The 14,774-nt window shown below is 36.7% G+C and overlaps 1 protein-coding gene across 1 annotated transcript in view; it reads right to left on the bottom strand.

Annotated features, from left to right (window-relative positions):
* TINAG (tubulointerstitial nephritis antigen) overlaps positions 1-14,774 on the bottom strand; it is an 88,362-nt gene that overhangs the window by 18,235 nt on the left and 55,353 nt on the right. Inside the window, exon 10 of the mRNA XM_023625117.2 lies at positions 1,014-1,059. Coding sequence (XP_023480885.1) covers positions 1,014-1,059 — 46 coding nt within the window. The remainder of the gene's footprint in view (positions 1-1,013; positions 1,060-14,774) is intronic.

Raw genomic sequence — 14,774 nt, 5'->3', positions numbered from 1 at the left:
TATTAGCTACTTCAAGCTTTATTTTAAAGAAGAAAATGGTACTTAAGAAAGCTTAGTTTAAATGCAAAGAAGCATCATTCTACTTAAAAGCGTAATACTTCTATATATCAAGGTAAATATATCAATAAAATAAAAAATATGGAACCACATATTTTGGTGATTGTTTTTTGTGAGTGTCTTCTGGAGAAATCTAATTAACCAAGAGTCACTTTGGTGAGCACAAGTCCTAGTATTTAGTGTTTTAAAAGTTATAATATGTTCTCTACTGAGTACACTCACATTCAAATTCCATGATGAATGTCATCACCTGGACTTTATTCTGCTTCTTAAAAAGAAGAAGGATGTATAAGGTAAGGGCTTGGAATAATTCATCAAAGTTTAATCAACTGAATATTTGACGTAATGTGTTCCAATCTTTTTCAAATTGTTTATTACATCTAACTTTCTATTTTTTTTAGACTAGACATTGGTTCTTTCTCCTTTCTATTATTTTTTTAGACTAGACAGTGGTTCTTTCTTTGTAAAGAAACATGTATATGTTGTAACTGGAAAAACACACACACACAAAGGAAAAACACTTAACCCCTAGGAAACGTGTTTGTATATACATGTACACATATGTAACATGTGTATGTATATGAATTGATACTAGCATTATTACCCATAGCAAAAAAGATGCAAGAACACAAAGTTGATTGACATATACAAGAAGACTAACCATTATTTTAAGTTTAATATCAATGACAACAGAACAAAAAGTTTTCCTCTCGAGTCTCATTTTGAAGAAAAATACTGACTCTTCTTTTGCGATTTAAAACAAGAGAAGTTGAGGAAAACTGTTACTCTAATACAAACGATTATAATGAGTTTTGTGTTGGAGAAAATGGCGATATTACAATCAACATTTCAGTGACTTAGGACGTGACTAAGTAACACAAAGCGGGGAGCAGAGACAGAGAAGATTCTAAAATATTCACTTCAGAGGAGAAATTCATGTGGAAAGAGCTACATACCCAAAATTTTTCTTTCCGCCCCTGGGCTCCTCTCAGTGTGCCCCACCTACAAATAATAATAATAATAATAATAATAATAATAAATATTGGGATGGTTAAAAATGTTTGATTTGCCTCTTGATAAAATGAAAATTATTGTTTGTATTATTTCTTTTCTGTTTTCCTTTGGCCTCGCTCTGTTTTACTATGGAACTGTTATCATTGCCCTACAGAAATGTGCTTGTGTAGTTTTCTTTTTGACCATAACGTTATTTACTTTCTCAGAATATACTCAACTATATCCAAAAGACTTGAAATCAAACTCATGGACCAAAGGAGATAAGTCTTGGCAACTGGGGTACAGAGGTTTTAAAGTTCTTAAACACCCCGCCCCTCTTTACCTCTAGCACTCTGAAACTCTAAATTACGAACTAAAAATTTCCAAGACTACTGATAAGAACTGTAATGTAAATACAGATAATTGTTGTAGATAAGAGAGTTTATTTAAAAGTATTAACATGCATATATTTTTATAAAATGGCTATGTGCCGACTGTGGAATTTCTCTATACATATGGAAATCCAATCCTGTATTTCCAGTACTGGCCCATTTCAATGTAGCATGAAACAGTTTTTAAGGGACCCAAACCTACGAGATCTCATTTTTTCTCTTGACTACACCCAGTGAGTTAGGCATTACTAACACGTTCTATTTACTACTGACATAGCAAAACTTGTCCAAGATCACAGAGTGGGAAATGTTGAGCCAGGACTCCAAATCCCACATCCTACTTAATTTGTTATATTGCTTCTCTTATAAATAGACAGTCCCCCCCCTGCAGTGTGTACTGAACAGCACCAGTTTTATGTCAAGAAAACATATTAACTACCACTATCCATTGATTGCAAGAATATAGTTCTGTCCACATATCGTCCCATCAACCCGTCCCTAACATCCCAAATCCCACATCAGAGCTCCTTTGCGCTAAGTTATGGTACGCCACTACGTAACAAATATTCCTGGGAGACACACAAATTTTTTGTTCAAATATTTCAACGTGAGTTTGCAGAAAGTTACTTTTAATAGGGTACAGAATAGAATGATGGCGCCATAGCATGGAGGTAGACAACAGATTCCTGGTACAGATCTTGGGGGATTCAAGAAAATATATTAATGCATTTGGATCCTTTGGCATGAGAGCGAGGGAAGAAAAAAGTGATTTAGGAGGTAGGAAAACACTAAAGAGCAATCTTTTCTTTCTCTTGTTCCTGATAGAGGCTAGAAGGGATAGTTGGACTGATTGCCATCTCTCTTTTAGTTCTCTGCTACACACAGGAGTAGACTGAAGCACTTTATGGTTTCAAAATCCTGGGTGGTTTAATGCGTAAGTTCAAAGAGGTTCACTTCCAGAACCATTTTTCAGTTTTGAAATTGCGTTTACATCCTTGTAACTTTTCTAAGACATCACCTTGTAAAATTTACCAATCAATCATAATATGTGCTCCAAATCTTCAAAGGTCGTTATGTACTTCAAGTAGTAGATCCTATCTGAAACCTCAAGTCACTCATTTTCTACCCGCTTATTGCGCTATCATAACAATTTCAAAAAGCCTTTACCACTCAATCAAACTTCCTTTCAGATGGTTCCTTTAGCTATTGACATAAAACACAAAATGCAAGACTAAATCAGAAGAATCAAAGGAACCATTAGGCTCCAAAATTATACAGGCAGGAGAGGAACCATGTATCTGAGATCCCACCAGATACAGTGAGAAGTTGGGGGCAGTCTTGCTTGAGGCACTGAGGAGCTTCCTAAGAAAGAAGTCCTAATCAAGAAAGAGGGATCTAAGGACCAGCCCAGTGGCATGGTGGTTAAGTTTGCACGCTCTGCTTCAGCGGCCTGGGGTTCATTATTTAGATCCCCAGTGCAGACCTACGTACCACTTATCAAGCCATGCTGTGGCAGGCGTCTCACATATAAAGTAGAGGAAGATAGGCACAGGTGTTAGGTCAGGGCCAATCTTCCTCAGCAAAAAAAAAAAGAAAGAAAGAAAGAGGGATCCAGATATGAAAAGCTTGATCCAGTAACTAAGCCTTGATGAAAAGAGTGCAGGATCAACTGAGAGTATAATTTTGTCACCTGTCACTCAGTTCTGTCCAAGCTTAGCTCCCACACTGGACTCAGGTAAGTTCAGAATTAGGGAAGGGGAGAGTCAGACTTGTGATTAAAAACTGAACGAGCTATTTCCCTAAAAACTCTGGGGGTCAGCCCGGTGGTGCAGTGGTTAAGTTCGCACGTTTCACTTCTCGGCAGCCCAGGGTTCACCGGTTTGGATCCCGGGTGTGGACATGCCACCGCTTGGCAAAAGCTATCCTGTGGTAGGTGGCCCACATATAAAGTAGAGGAAGATGGGCATGGATGTTAGCTCAGGGCCAGTCTTCCTCAGCAAAAAGAGGAGCATTGGCAGTAGTTAGCTCAGGGCTAGTCTTCCTCAAAAAAACAAAACAAAACAAAACTCTGCATAGTCTATAAAGCACTTTAATAGCACTCAAATAGAGGGTAACACCAAAAGTGCGTCAAGTTTCTTTCCCACTTTGTAAGATCTTTCAGACTTCTTGGGCATCTATGATTTGAGGATGGCTCATGGGAAAACAAAGAAATATTCAACAGAGGAAATTGAAAAGGCATACAAGAAAAATACACCATGAAATAAGTATTGCATTTATTCTGAAGTCCATTTTAGATGCTCTTCGGCCCTCTCAGAAATAGTGAGACAGTGCTCTGGGGCATGAAGATCCACCATTGCACACGAGGTTAAGATTTAGCAAAATGATGACTACACATAATGCCATTGCCAACAGATCAGAGACTGATTGATTCTAAGGAAACAGAACATTTCCCCATAAAGGAGAAGAGGCTCTTCAGAATGCGGTTGTATAATTTTTCTTATTCTAGCATCACCAAATAAATTAAGAGTAAAATAAACTACTTCAGTTTGGAGATGTCTAAGAAATACAAACTATTACTTTTACTTTTGCTCAGTTGGCTGTATTTTTCATATGTTCCTATATATTTTGTTGTGATAATCTAAATAAAATTTTCAATGATACCATAGATGGCAATAATTCTTATCTTACAAATACCAACTGTTTGGATTTGCTATAAATTTCTTTTCAAGAAGCAGTACTGTTTATTATAACTTTAAGATGCATTATTTAAAACACCAGTCTTTTTCAGCCCAGGGAGAACACCAGCATTCATGTTATTATAAACGTTCTCAAAATGTGCAGAAAAACAAATTAATAAAATCTTCAAATAGAGATGAGAGGAGAAAAGGAAACTGAGCCTGCTGAATCTGATAGTTTCAGAGATTAGGATGCTTGTGAAAGATAATTATACACAAAGGATGTTAACCTACATGCAAAATTCAGATGGAAAGAAAATATCACACTACCACAGAAGCTACTGTGTGGTTCCCTATGTTATAGCTTCAATGTCAAACGACAAGCAAGTCCATCCATCACAGACTCTAACGTTTGCCCTGGAGTCTATCTATTCAGCTGTCTTTTCTCTCCTGCATCTTCTCCGACAGTCCCTAAGATGGTAATCAAATATCCCACAGAGTCGCAATGGGATGTTGTAGAGATACAGACGTGGGGGTTGTTTTCTAAATATCGCATGCTCTGAAAGATGGAAAAATCACTTTACCCCAGGTTATTTCACAGTGGTATCAGAGCAAATTAATGTAATTAAAACCTTTATCCAAACAAAAGTAAAGGCTAATAGTACCAAGCAAGAAGACTACTTATAGTATACATTTGCAGGAGACAGTTTCTCTCTTTTTGACCTCTGAAGGGCATTTTCCTTTAATATATGTATGTTCCTGAATTGTAGTACTAAGCTTCTGCTCTCCATTATACCAATAGGCTGAAGATTCTAGAAAGATGTATATATTTTCACATATATCTCTTGTACGTCAACGGCTATCTTTCAGGACATGAGGATCTTCGTCACAGTCATATTTGCTCTAGACATAACTATGTAGACTCTTCTTTCCTTCACTTACATCCCTTCGTTTTAACCTTATGCTGCTGAGATTGTTTCCTTAAACTTGCTAATCCAAAACAAATTGTACAATAGGTTCACAAGTTTGAGGGCTCCTAGTAGTGGCTTTTCTTACCTCAAGGCATTCCACTTCATCTGAACTTTATACTGTTCTTTTGAACTTTTTCTACCTCATTAAATTAAATGGTGCAGCTCTTAGCCCTGGTACCACATTCCCTGAGGATGCCTGAGAACAGATGGCTCCCCACGATGAAGCTATGGTTGCATCTCTAACTTCAACATGTGATCATTTAAGCTCTTCCTTTTAGATGCATCTTGTATGCTAACTTTTAGGTAGTTCTGGAAACGCTACTCTTTGGCGTAATATTGAAAGTCTTTCCAGAGAGACCATAAATTCTGCAGAGTAAGGCACTAAAACCCATTAAAGAATGATGAAAGAGCTTGTATTGATAAGGTGAATATCTTTATGCATGTTCCCTTTAAAAAGGATGTTATTTTCAGATAACTGTGCTAAACAATACTGGACTTCTTAAAACTGTATTTTAAGCTATATCTAGATACTAAAATGATTAGAACTGAATAACAACTTTGTGTAACATTTTAAATGATAATGTTTTTTCTCTCCCTTGGTTTTGGTTGATTTTGCCATTGAGGTCCGTGCATCAAGTGGTGGTCATTTTAGACATGGTAAATAGCAGAGAACTGAAGACACAACTTTCTTAAAGTAATATGCATATTCCCATAAATAGCCCTTCTAAAAGGAAAGCACAGAATCTCTTGCATATTTCATCCATTTATTTCTGCCTTTATTTAGCAAACTGCTGTTTAGTACATAGAAGATATATCTTTTGCCTTCAAGAAGCTGGGAATCTAATGGGAGTAAAGTTTGGAAATGAAAAACAAACAAATATAAAAATAATTTTAATTCTTTAATTGCTACTTTTATAAAACCATGTTTTGAAATTTTCTGTAGTGTTCATATGAAGAAATTAACTATTTGCAGAGGGCAGAGACAACTCCCTTCACGGAATTGAGTAGAAATTCTCCAAGCAGAAATCGGAGTGTAGAATTTTAGGCACAATAAGTAAGTGCAAAGTCAAAAGACAGCCATGAAGTCGTCATCCCAGCCTATTCTAAGAGCAGCCCTTGGGTCAGTGTGACTGGAGAACAGTGTTGGGAGGGGCAGGAAATAAAGTTAGAAAAGCAGATTTGGCTCAGGCCATAGAGAACACTCTTGGCTACCAAGCTTGGAATTTACAAAGCTGGTGATAAAGAGTCATCCAAATATGAGAGGTGACATTATCCAGACAGTCTTTCAGAGGGACAACTCTTGGTGTTAGTGCAGGGGATAGACTCCAGGAAGAGGAGATTGAAAGCATAAGACGATTGTTGTAGTTAAAGCAAGAAATAATGAAATTCTGAATAAGAATTTAAGATCCATAAAGCAAATACTGTTTATTCTTTTAACAGCTGTATTTCCAACAAATAGAATAATGACTATCACATAGTTGACCCTAAATAGATACTTGCTGAGCAAGTGAATTTAAGTACACTGGCAGTGAAAACGAACAGGAGGCACAGATTTGAGAGTTATTTTGGAGTTAAAAGTAATGGAATTTGGGGGCCAGACAGGTGGCGTAGTGTTAAGTTCGTGCACTCTGCTTCGGCGACCCAGGGTTCGCAGGTTTGGATCCCAGGTGCAGACCTATGTATCACTTATCAAGCCATGCTGTGGCAGGCATCCCACATATAAAGTAGAGGAAGATGAGCACAGATATTAGCTCAGGGCCAATCTTCCTCAGCAAAAAGAGGAGAATTGGTGGCAGATGTGAGCTCAGGGATAATCTTGCTCACCAAAAAAAGTGATGGAATCTGTTGGCCAATTTATATTGACAGAAAGGGAGACAGTCAAAATGAGCTCCAGCATTTCAAGGTTGAATGAGTAGATACATCAAGTGTGGCATTACTTGAGGTGCACTTCACGTCACACAGAGATGTGTTCCTGCCAATCAGGTTGATTTATCACTGCCTAAGACTGAAATTACAGAGTTGCTTCATCTTCTTTTGAGCTCTCTCTACTGATAGTGGTTCTGCATATTAGCTTTAAATTCATGGCTTTTCAGAGTTTCTGACAGGTAAAACTCTGTAAGAACCAAGGAAAGCTGATTATTAAAAGAAATTGTGGCAGAGCTTTCTGTAGAGTGAGGACTTCTTCTGTGATGAGAATAACTATTTGCTAACTCATATGTCAAGATTCCATTTGCTTACAATCAAGTTCTTTAAAGTAGATCTCACATCCATCTAAGAATTTGGAGTTATAAGAAGAAAATAGCTTTATTTTATATTGAGGCTAGGTGTACCACATTGAAGCAGAATCATATAGACTAATACGTTGCAATGCTACTGACAATTTGCTACTTCTGGAATCCCAGCAGGTGCTCAATAGACTGACAAGAAGAATTCAAACTCTTGTTTTCTAAGCAGACGGATTCTGTAATAGCGAATATAGATCCAGACAGATAACAAACAAAGTTTCTAACAGCGGACATGTAAAGAAATTTTATGCAGTACAGCCTAGTAGAACAGGAAATTTTGGAGGAAAACAGGGAACAAATATATAAGAAAGCCTGATATGGAATTCTAACACTTCTTGTTAAGGAAATGAAAGTCAGATAGGATATACAAGTATAAAGAAAACACCAGATGAGTTTCAGGTCAATAACAATGATATGACCCCTCTGGATATAGGATTTTGCTTTTAAAGGTGAGACTGCAGATGGACTCTCAGTTCTCTTTACACAAAGATTTGAGAGATAACTGCAGCAGGAATGAGGCAAGGATGTGCAGGGCTTTGCTGCCTTATGAATTTTCTACAGGAGGTGCTTAGTAACTTCATTCAAAAAAATACTCAGGGCTAGTGAATGTGGCAGTGTTGAATATGATAGAGAGCCAACAGAAAGTGCTAATTAATGCTAGATCAAAGATGAATGAAAGGACATTGCATGAGAAAGTGTGATAAAATGAGGGCATTCCTCACTCCCCTTCATCTTTCACTGAAGCCAAATGTAAACCCAGCCAGAGTTCACTGAATCTAAGATCAGGGACTTTTAGTGATATGTTCTGCCAAGGAGCTACAAATTTTATTACAGATTGGAGAAGCCGATGGAGATTTTTGAAAGAGCATTTTTCTGTATGAAAACGTCAGAGATGACTGTGTGTTCCTAATATTAATTAATCAAGCAATCAACACTATTTATTGAGTTGCTGACATATTGCTTATCCTACCCTCCCCTAATATTTCAGGAAGCAAAAAGATTGCAAGTATATCACATGTAATTTGACCTATGAAACGAGTATGAGGAAATTGACAACAAGGTTCTACCCAGTTTATGCTCTGGTCAGAATGATCTGATGTATGACTGAGAGAACCATCCCTCTGCATTCACTACATTGACAGAACATACGTTAAAATGTCCACAGCCCTGTGAAATGTACTGGAGACAGAGAGAGCAAGAATAAAACCATCCATTATCACCAATGACAATTAACTAGGGTAATATCTTATGAAGACATACTTTGAAGGAAGACTTCAGCCCTTTGATGTTAGGAAAAGAAATGGCTTTTTTATTGTCTCATAAAATCTTAGCACTGGAAGGAGACTCAGAGATTATAGTATACTCCAGGGGTTGGCCAACTATGACTCACAGGTTAAATCTGGCCACAGTCAAGCTCATTCATTTACGTATTATCTATACCAGCTAATGGCAGAGGTGAGTAGTCAAGATCATATGGCCCCCAAAATTAATCTGACTCTAATCCAATTTCTTTGATTCATAGATAAGACAACTGAGGCCCAAAGAGGTTAAGTAACATTTCAAAATTACATGATAAGTGACTAAATGGACACTCATGTCTAAGGAGCAGCTAATAACACAAGTGAGAAAAAGTAGAACTAGAAGAATGTGGAAGTGGGTGGAATCATTTCCAGCTGTGATGAGAGAAGGTATGATGGGCCTTGAATAATTTGTAGAAGATGCGAAGGTGAAATGAGGGCATACTTGAGAGAAGAGCATGAAATAATGCCAGGAGCTACCCTTTGTGCATACATAGAGAAATTGTGGAAGATTTAGAAGGAGGCTTGCAGGCAGCCATAGAAAGGTAAAGCTGATAATGAACAAGATGGACTAAAATGGAAAAGTGTGGTGTTCGAGGCAGGAAGAACAGTTTGATCATTATGACAACATTCCAATCAGAGTTACATTCCTCACATCCAACTGTCTTATTTGTATCCAGAAATGTAATGAATATAATTATGACAATGATGGGGATGGAAAAGAGTAATTAATGCATTTATTTGGAAGATCAAAATAAATCAAAGTTGTCGCTGAATATCACAAGTAGTACTCACTCATCATCTGCAAAATTCATTTCTCTGTAACCTTTTCCTCTTTATTGTAACATAGACTTGGCCTGACCTTCTCTTTGGTCCTATTGAAGTAGTCAGTAATATCCTACAGGTTTTTGTTCATAGAAGACATTGTAAATTACCATAGCAACACAGCCTTTTAGCAAAATCTCCTAGTTCATTCATTCATCAGAATTGTTATATATATCATATTCCTGGAGCACAGGATCAAACCCTGATCCTAGATTCTGAAATGGTAGGCTTGTATTATAGGCTTTTAAGAATGTACAGTGATTACTCTGACAGCGTTCTCCCTTTCAAGGGACAACCAATCGGTTGTCAACACTGTGGTTGACAGAAAGAAGTCAGAAGCCACTGTACTTCCTACTTCTGATGTCCCCTGCCCCCACCACACATCTCTGGAAATTCACAGATATACGCTACTTAACCTCCACCTGAATTCTACCATATTTGGAATTTTGAGGGCAATACCTACCACAGAAGGTATAATACTATAAAACAAAATCGCCAAAAAGAATTATGCTAAATTTGGAAGGTAGCACTGTACCAGGGGCTAAGCAAAATTCTATCACATGGGGCCCCAAAAATCTGAAGTATCCATAGACGTTAAAACTCATCTCAGGGGCCAGCCTCGTGGCACAGCAGGTAAGTTTGCACCGTCTGCTCCAGCGGCCTGGTGTTCATGGGTTCGGATTCCGGGTGCAGACCTACACAGCGCTTGTCAAGCCATGCTGTGGCAGGTGTTCCACATATAAAATAGAGGAAGATGGGCATGGACGTTAGCTCAGGGCCAGTCTTCCTCAGCAAAAAGAGGAGAATTGGTGACAGATGTTAGCTCAGGGCTAATTTTCCTCAAAAAAAAAAAAAAAAACAAACAAACAAACTCATCTCAGAAAGAAGGTAAAGTATACTTTCCCAATAATTGAAAGCCATTCACAGCCATGGTGTAATCCATTGTCCCCAGTTCTCTATAAATCGGTGGAGTTGCCTATAATCACTTCCTCTGCTGGATCATTTGTTCCTGTATCCTAGAAGTTCATCTTTTCGAGATGTTCACCAACTAGGAAATTATATTTCCAACCACACTGCTTTTACACAATCCAGTAGAGTTAAAGTGTATGTGACCCAACTCCAACTACTCGTATGGCTTTCTTGGTACAAATAGAATCATATTATCTAAGGTCATGGAAATTTTATCACATTTACCAAAGGAATTATTTCTTCCCATAGTCACATTCTCTCTCCCTCTCATCTTTAATCATCTACTTGTGTTCTCAGAGTGGGCTGTAATAGATGAGAAAACCAAGACAGAGAGACATTAAATGACCTGCCTGAGATCACCCAGGGAGAAGGGCAGGACTAGCGTTTGAATCCAAGCTTGACCCCAAAGCCCTTGTTCTTTAGGCTCTACAATCACAATAAGTCCTGCACTGTTCCAAGCAAAAAAGATCTCAGAGTCTGTGTGTGTGTGTGTCTGTGCTTGTCCATGTGTGTATACATAGACATATGTTTTATATATATATACGTTTTATAAGTCACGTTTTTATTAATGTCAAGAGAGCTTTCTAAGAATTCTTTTTAAAACAACACTCCTACCATGGCTTCACCTAAATAAAAATAAAGCTTTTCTCTCTTGCTATTCTTGCTGTCTTGTTTTGTAAAAATCCAGTTTGTAGTAACAGCAGTTTTAGAGTTAGTGTTGAGATGACAAATCAATGAAAGACCAATGTCAAACAAGAGAAAACAAATGGAACATAAACTGTGCTGTCAATTTGACTCAGTACTCACAGACAAGGCAACACGGTTCAATCAGTACCAAAGATAGAAGAAAAATCAAAACCCATTTATCAGTTTCACCGTCCCCAGGACCCGCTCCAACTTCGCTCTTCTGTCAATGAGTTCAGCTCAAAGGAGCCCAAGAGTCTGTGGAACCGCCCACTGGCTTCCCTGAATGACTGACTGGTAACTTTTCATAGCTGCATCAAATCAGCAGGTCCTATTTTATTTTTTTATTAAGGTTTTCCATGTTATTCATCTCAGCATCCCCAGCACCTAGCAAGGTGCCTGGTACATGATCACGGCTCAATAAAATTTGTTGAAAGTCTGAGTTGAGAATCAGTTTGAGGAGCAGCTACATGAACTAAATAATTATACTTTTTCGCTTTTAAACAAGGATCAAGTATTTTTGGAAGTCATTTAATATAACAGCCAAAAGATTCTCTTAGCCTTCACATAATCTTAAATAATTAGATTTTTTTTCTTTTTATCAAGTTGTCTTCCTCAGCAAGTATTTCGTGATAGCTCTCCTGATATTTATAATTTTATTTTAATATTTCCTTTAATTCTTCTTTAGGGTTTTCTAGTAAGTCACAAACAGTTGATTTTTTTCTTTAATCTATTCTATTTTTCCTTTTTTAAGGCAGCTTTTGAAAAACAAGAAATTTTTATGCATAAAACCAATATATCTGCTATTATACTAAAAGTAAATATTTCAACTTTTTAATATTATTGAATTTAATATTATCAAAGTCAAGAAGGAAAGACAAATATAATAGCACTATATAATAAATAATAATACCGTACATTTTTACTCCCTTCTGCACTTACACATAACCTTTTAAAAATAGCACAAACACACATATGAATAGTAATCTCTATATGAGTATTATACAAGTAAATATAAATATAATCCCAGGTTTATGAGCCAAAATATCAGACTCATTATTAAAATGTTTTTTAGTTATACACTTTTTAAGAATATTTCTAACTGCATCAGGAGTAGAAGTATGGAGTGAAGTTCATGTATGTGAAGCACTTAGAACAGTGCCAAGCAATTTAAACTCCACACAGAGGAGTTAGCAACAACTGTTACTACTTCTATCATCATCATCGTCACATTATTATTACAACCAACTCACTGACCTTGGTGAATTAATTTTATGGAAAAACATCAATTTAATCAAAGATTTGAAGTTCAGATTAAGTAAATAAATGTAAACTAGTGAAGAATAAAATAATTATTACCCCAAAATAGCTTTAGAGTCAAATAGTCTAATGTGAGGGTTTTTTTTTTTTTTTAAGAAAAAGTTACTTTATAAATAGCTCCAGAACTTTGAAGATTACTCAGGCCCTGGGATCTGCACCAGAGAGACGAGCTCCAAAAACATCTAGCTTAGAAATCCAAGGGGCTGATAACCAAGGGTCCCAAAGTGCTACAGGAAACTGAGATTCCCCTCTTAAAGGACTGCATGGGGTCTCACTTATGTGAGACCCACCAATATAACAGCAGTTTGGAAAGTGCTGAGGCTACAAATAAAGGAGAGTCATTTGTAACTCTAAAAGCAACAGATGGAGGGGTGCAGGATGGTCAAAACACTCTCCGGGGATGGAGGCACTGGGGGAAAGCACTTTTGGGCTGCTCTCCTAACCTGCCAGTACAGGCAGACAAGCTCAGATGCAAGGGCCAGCGGCCGTGGCGCTCTACTGCTGTCTTGCCGAACTCAAGGAGATCCACTGGTTGCAGTCTCCCTTGCTCTTTGGTTGGGGCAGGTGGGTGCGAACAGACATGGCATTCTCCTGTTAAAATAGACTGCTAAATATATAGATGGTTGTTATATATAAACCTCATGGTAACCACAAACCAAAAACCTATAATAGATACACAAAAAGTAAAGCAAAAGAAACCCAAAGAAAGTCATCAAACCACAAGGGTAGAGAACAAGAGAAGAAGAAAGGAACAAAGAAGAACTACAAAAATAAGCAGAACAATTAATAAAATAGCAATAAGTACATACCTATAAATAATTATTTTAAATGTAGATGGACTAAATTCTCTAATCAAAAGACATAAGGTGGCTAAATGGATTAAAAAAACAAGATCCATCTATATACTGCCTATAAGAGACCCACTTCAAATCTAAGATACACACAGACTGAAAGTGAAGAGATGGAGAAAGATATGCCATGCAAATGGAAACAAAAAGAAGGCTGGGGAGCAATAATCATATCAGACAAAATAGTCTTTAAAACAAAGACTGTAACAAAAGACAAAGAAAGGCATTATAGAACGATAAAGGGGTCAATCAAACAAGAGGATATAACATTGTAAATATTTATGCACTCAACATAAGAGCACCTAAATACATAAAGCAAATGTTAATAGACTTAAAGGGAGAAATTGACAATAACACAATAATAGTAGGGGATTGTAACACCCCACTTACATTAAAGGATAGATCATCCGGACAGAAAATCAATAAGGAAATATTGGCCTTACACAACATGCTAGACCAGATGGACTTAACAGATATATACGAAAATTTCATCCAAAATCTGCAGAATATGCATTCTTCTCAAGTACACATGGAACACTGTTAAGTATAGCTCACATGTTAGGCCACAAAACAAACCTCAATAAATTTAAGATGATTGAAATTACATCAAGCATCTTTTCCAACTACAATGGTATAAAACTAGAAATCAATTACAAGAAGAAAACTGGAAAAAACACAAATATGTGGAGACTAAACAATCCACTACTACACAACGAGTGGATCAATGAAGAAATCAAAGAGGAAATCAAAAAAATACCTTAAGAAAAATGAAAATGGAAACTCAACTTTCTGAAATCTACGGGACATAGAAAAAGCAGTTCTAAGAGAGAAATTCATAGCAATATAGGCTTATCTCAAGAAGCAAGAAAAATTCCAAATAAACAATCTAACTTTATACCTAAAGGAACCAGAAAATGAAGAATAAACAAAGTCCAAAGTTAGTAGAAGGAAGTAAATAATAAAGATCAGAGCAGAAATAAATGAAATAGAGACTAAACAAACAATAAAGATCAATGAAACTAAGATCTGATTCTTTGAAAAGATAAACTAGATTGGTAAGCCTTTAGCCAGACTCATCAAGAAACAAAGAGAGAGGGCTCAAATAAATAAAATCAGAAATGAAAGACATTACAACTGATACCACAGGAACACATAGGAACATGAGAGACTTCTACAAACAACTATATACCAACAAATTGGAAAACCTAGAAGAAACAGATAAATTCCTAGAAACATGCAATCTTTTAAGACTGAATTATGAAGAAATAGAAAATCTGAATAGATCAATTACTAGTAGTGAAATTATATCAGTAATTTAAAAACTTCCAGCAAACGAAAGTCTAGGACCACAAGGCTTCACAAATTAATTCCACCAAACATTTAAAGAAGAGTTAATACTTATCCTTCTCAAATTATTCCAAAAAATTGAAGAGGAAGGAATGCTTCCAAACACAATT

The sequence above is a fragment of the Equus caballus genome, chromosome 20, assembly GCF_041296265.1.
Source record: "Equus caballus isolate H_3958 breed thoroughbred chromosome 20, TB-T2T, whole genome shotgun sequence".
Taxonomy (NCBI): domain Eukaryota; kingdom Metazoa; phylum Chordata; class Mammalia; order Perissodactyla; family Equidae; genus Equus; species Equus caballus.
This window is presented reverse-complemented; position numbering and strand designations above follow the sequence as displayed.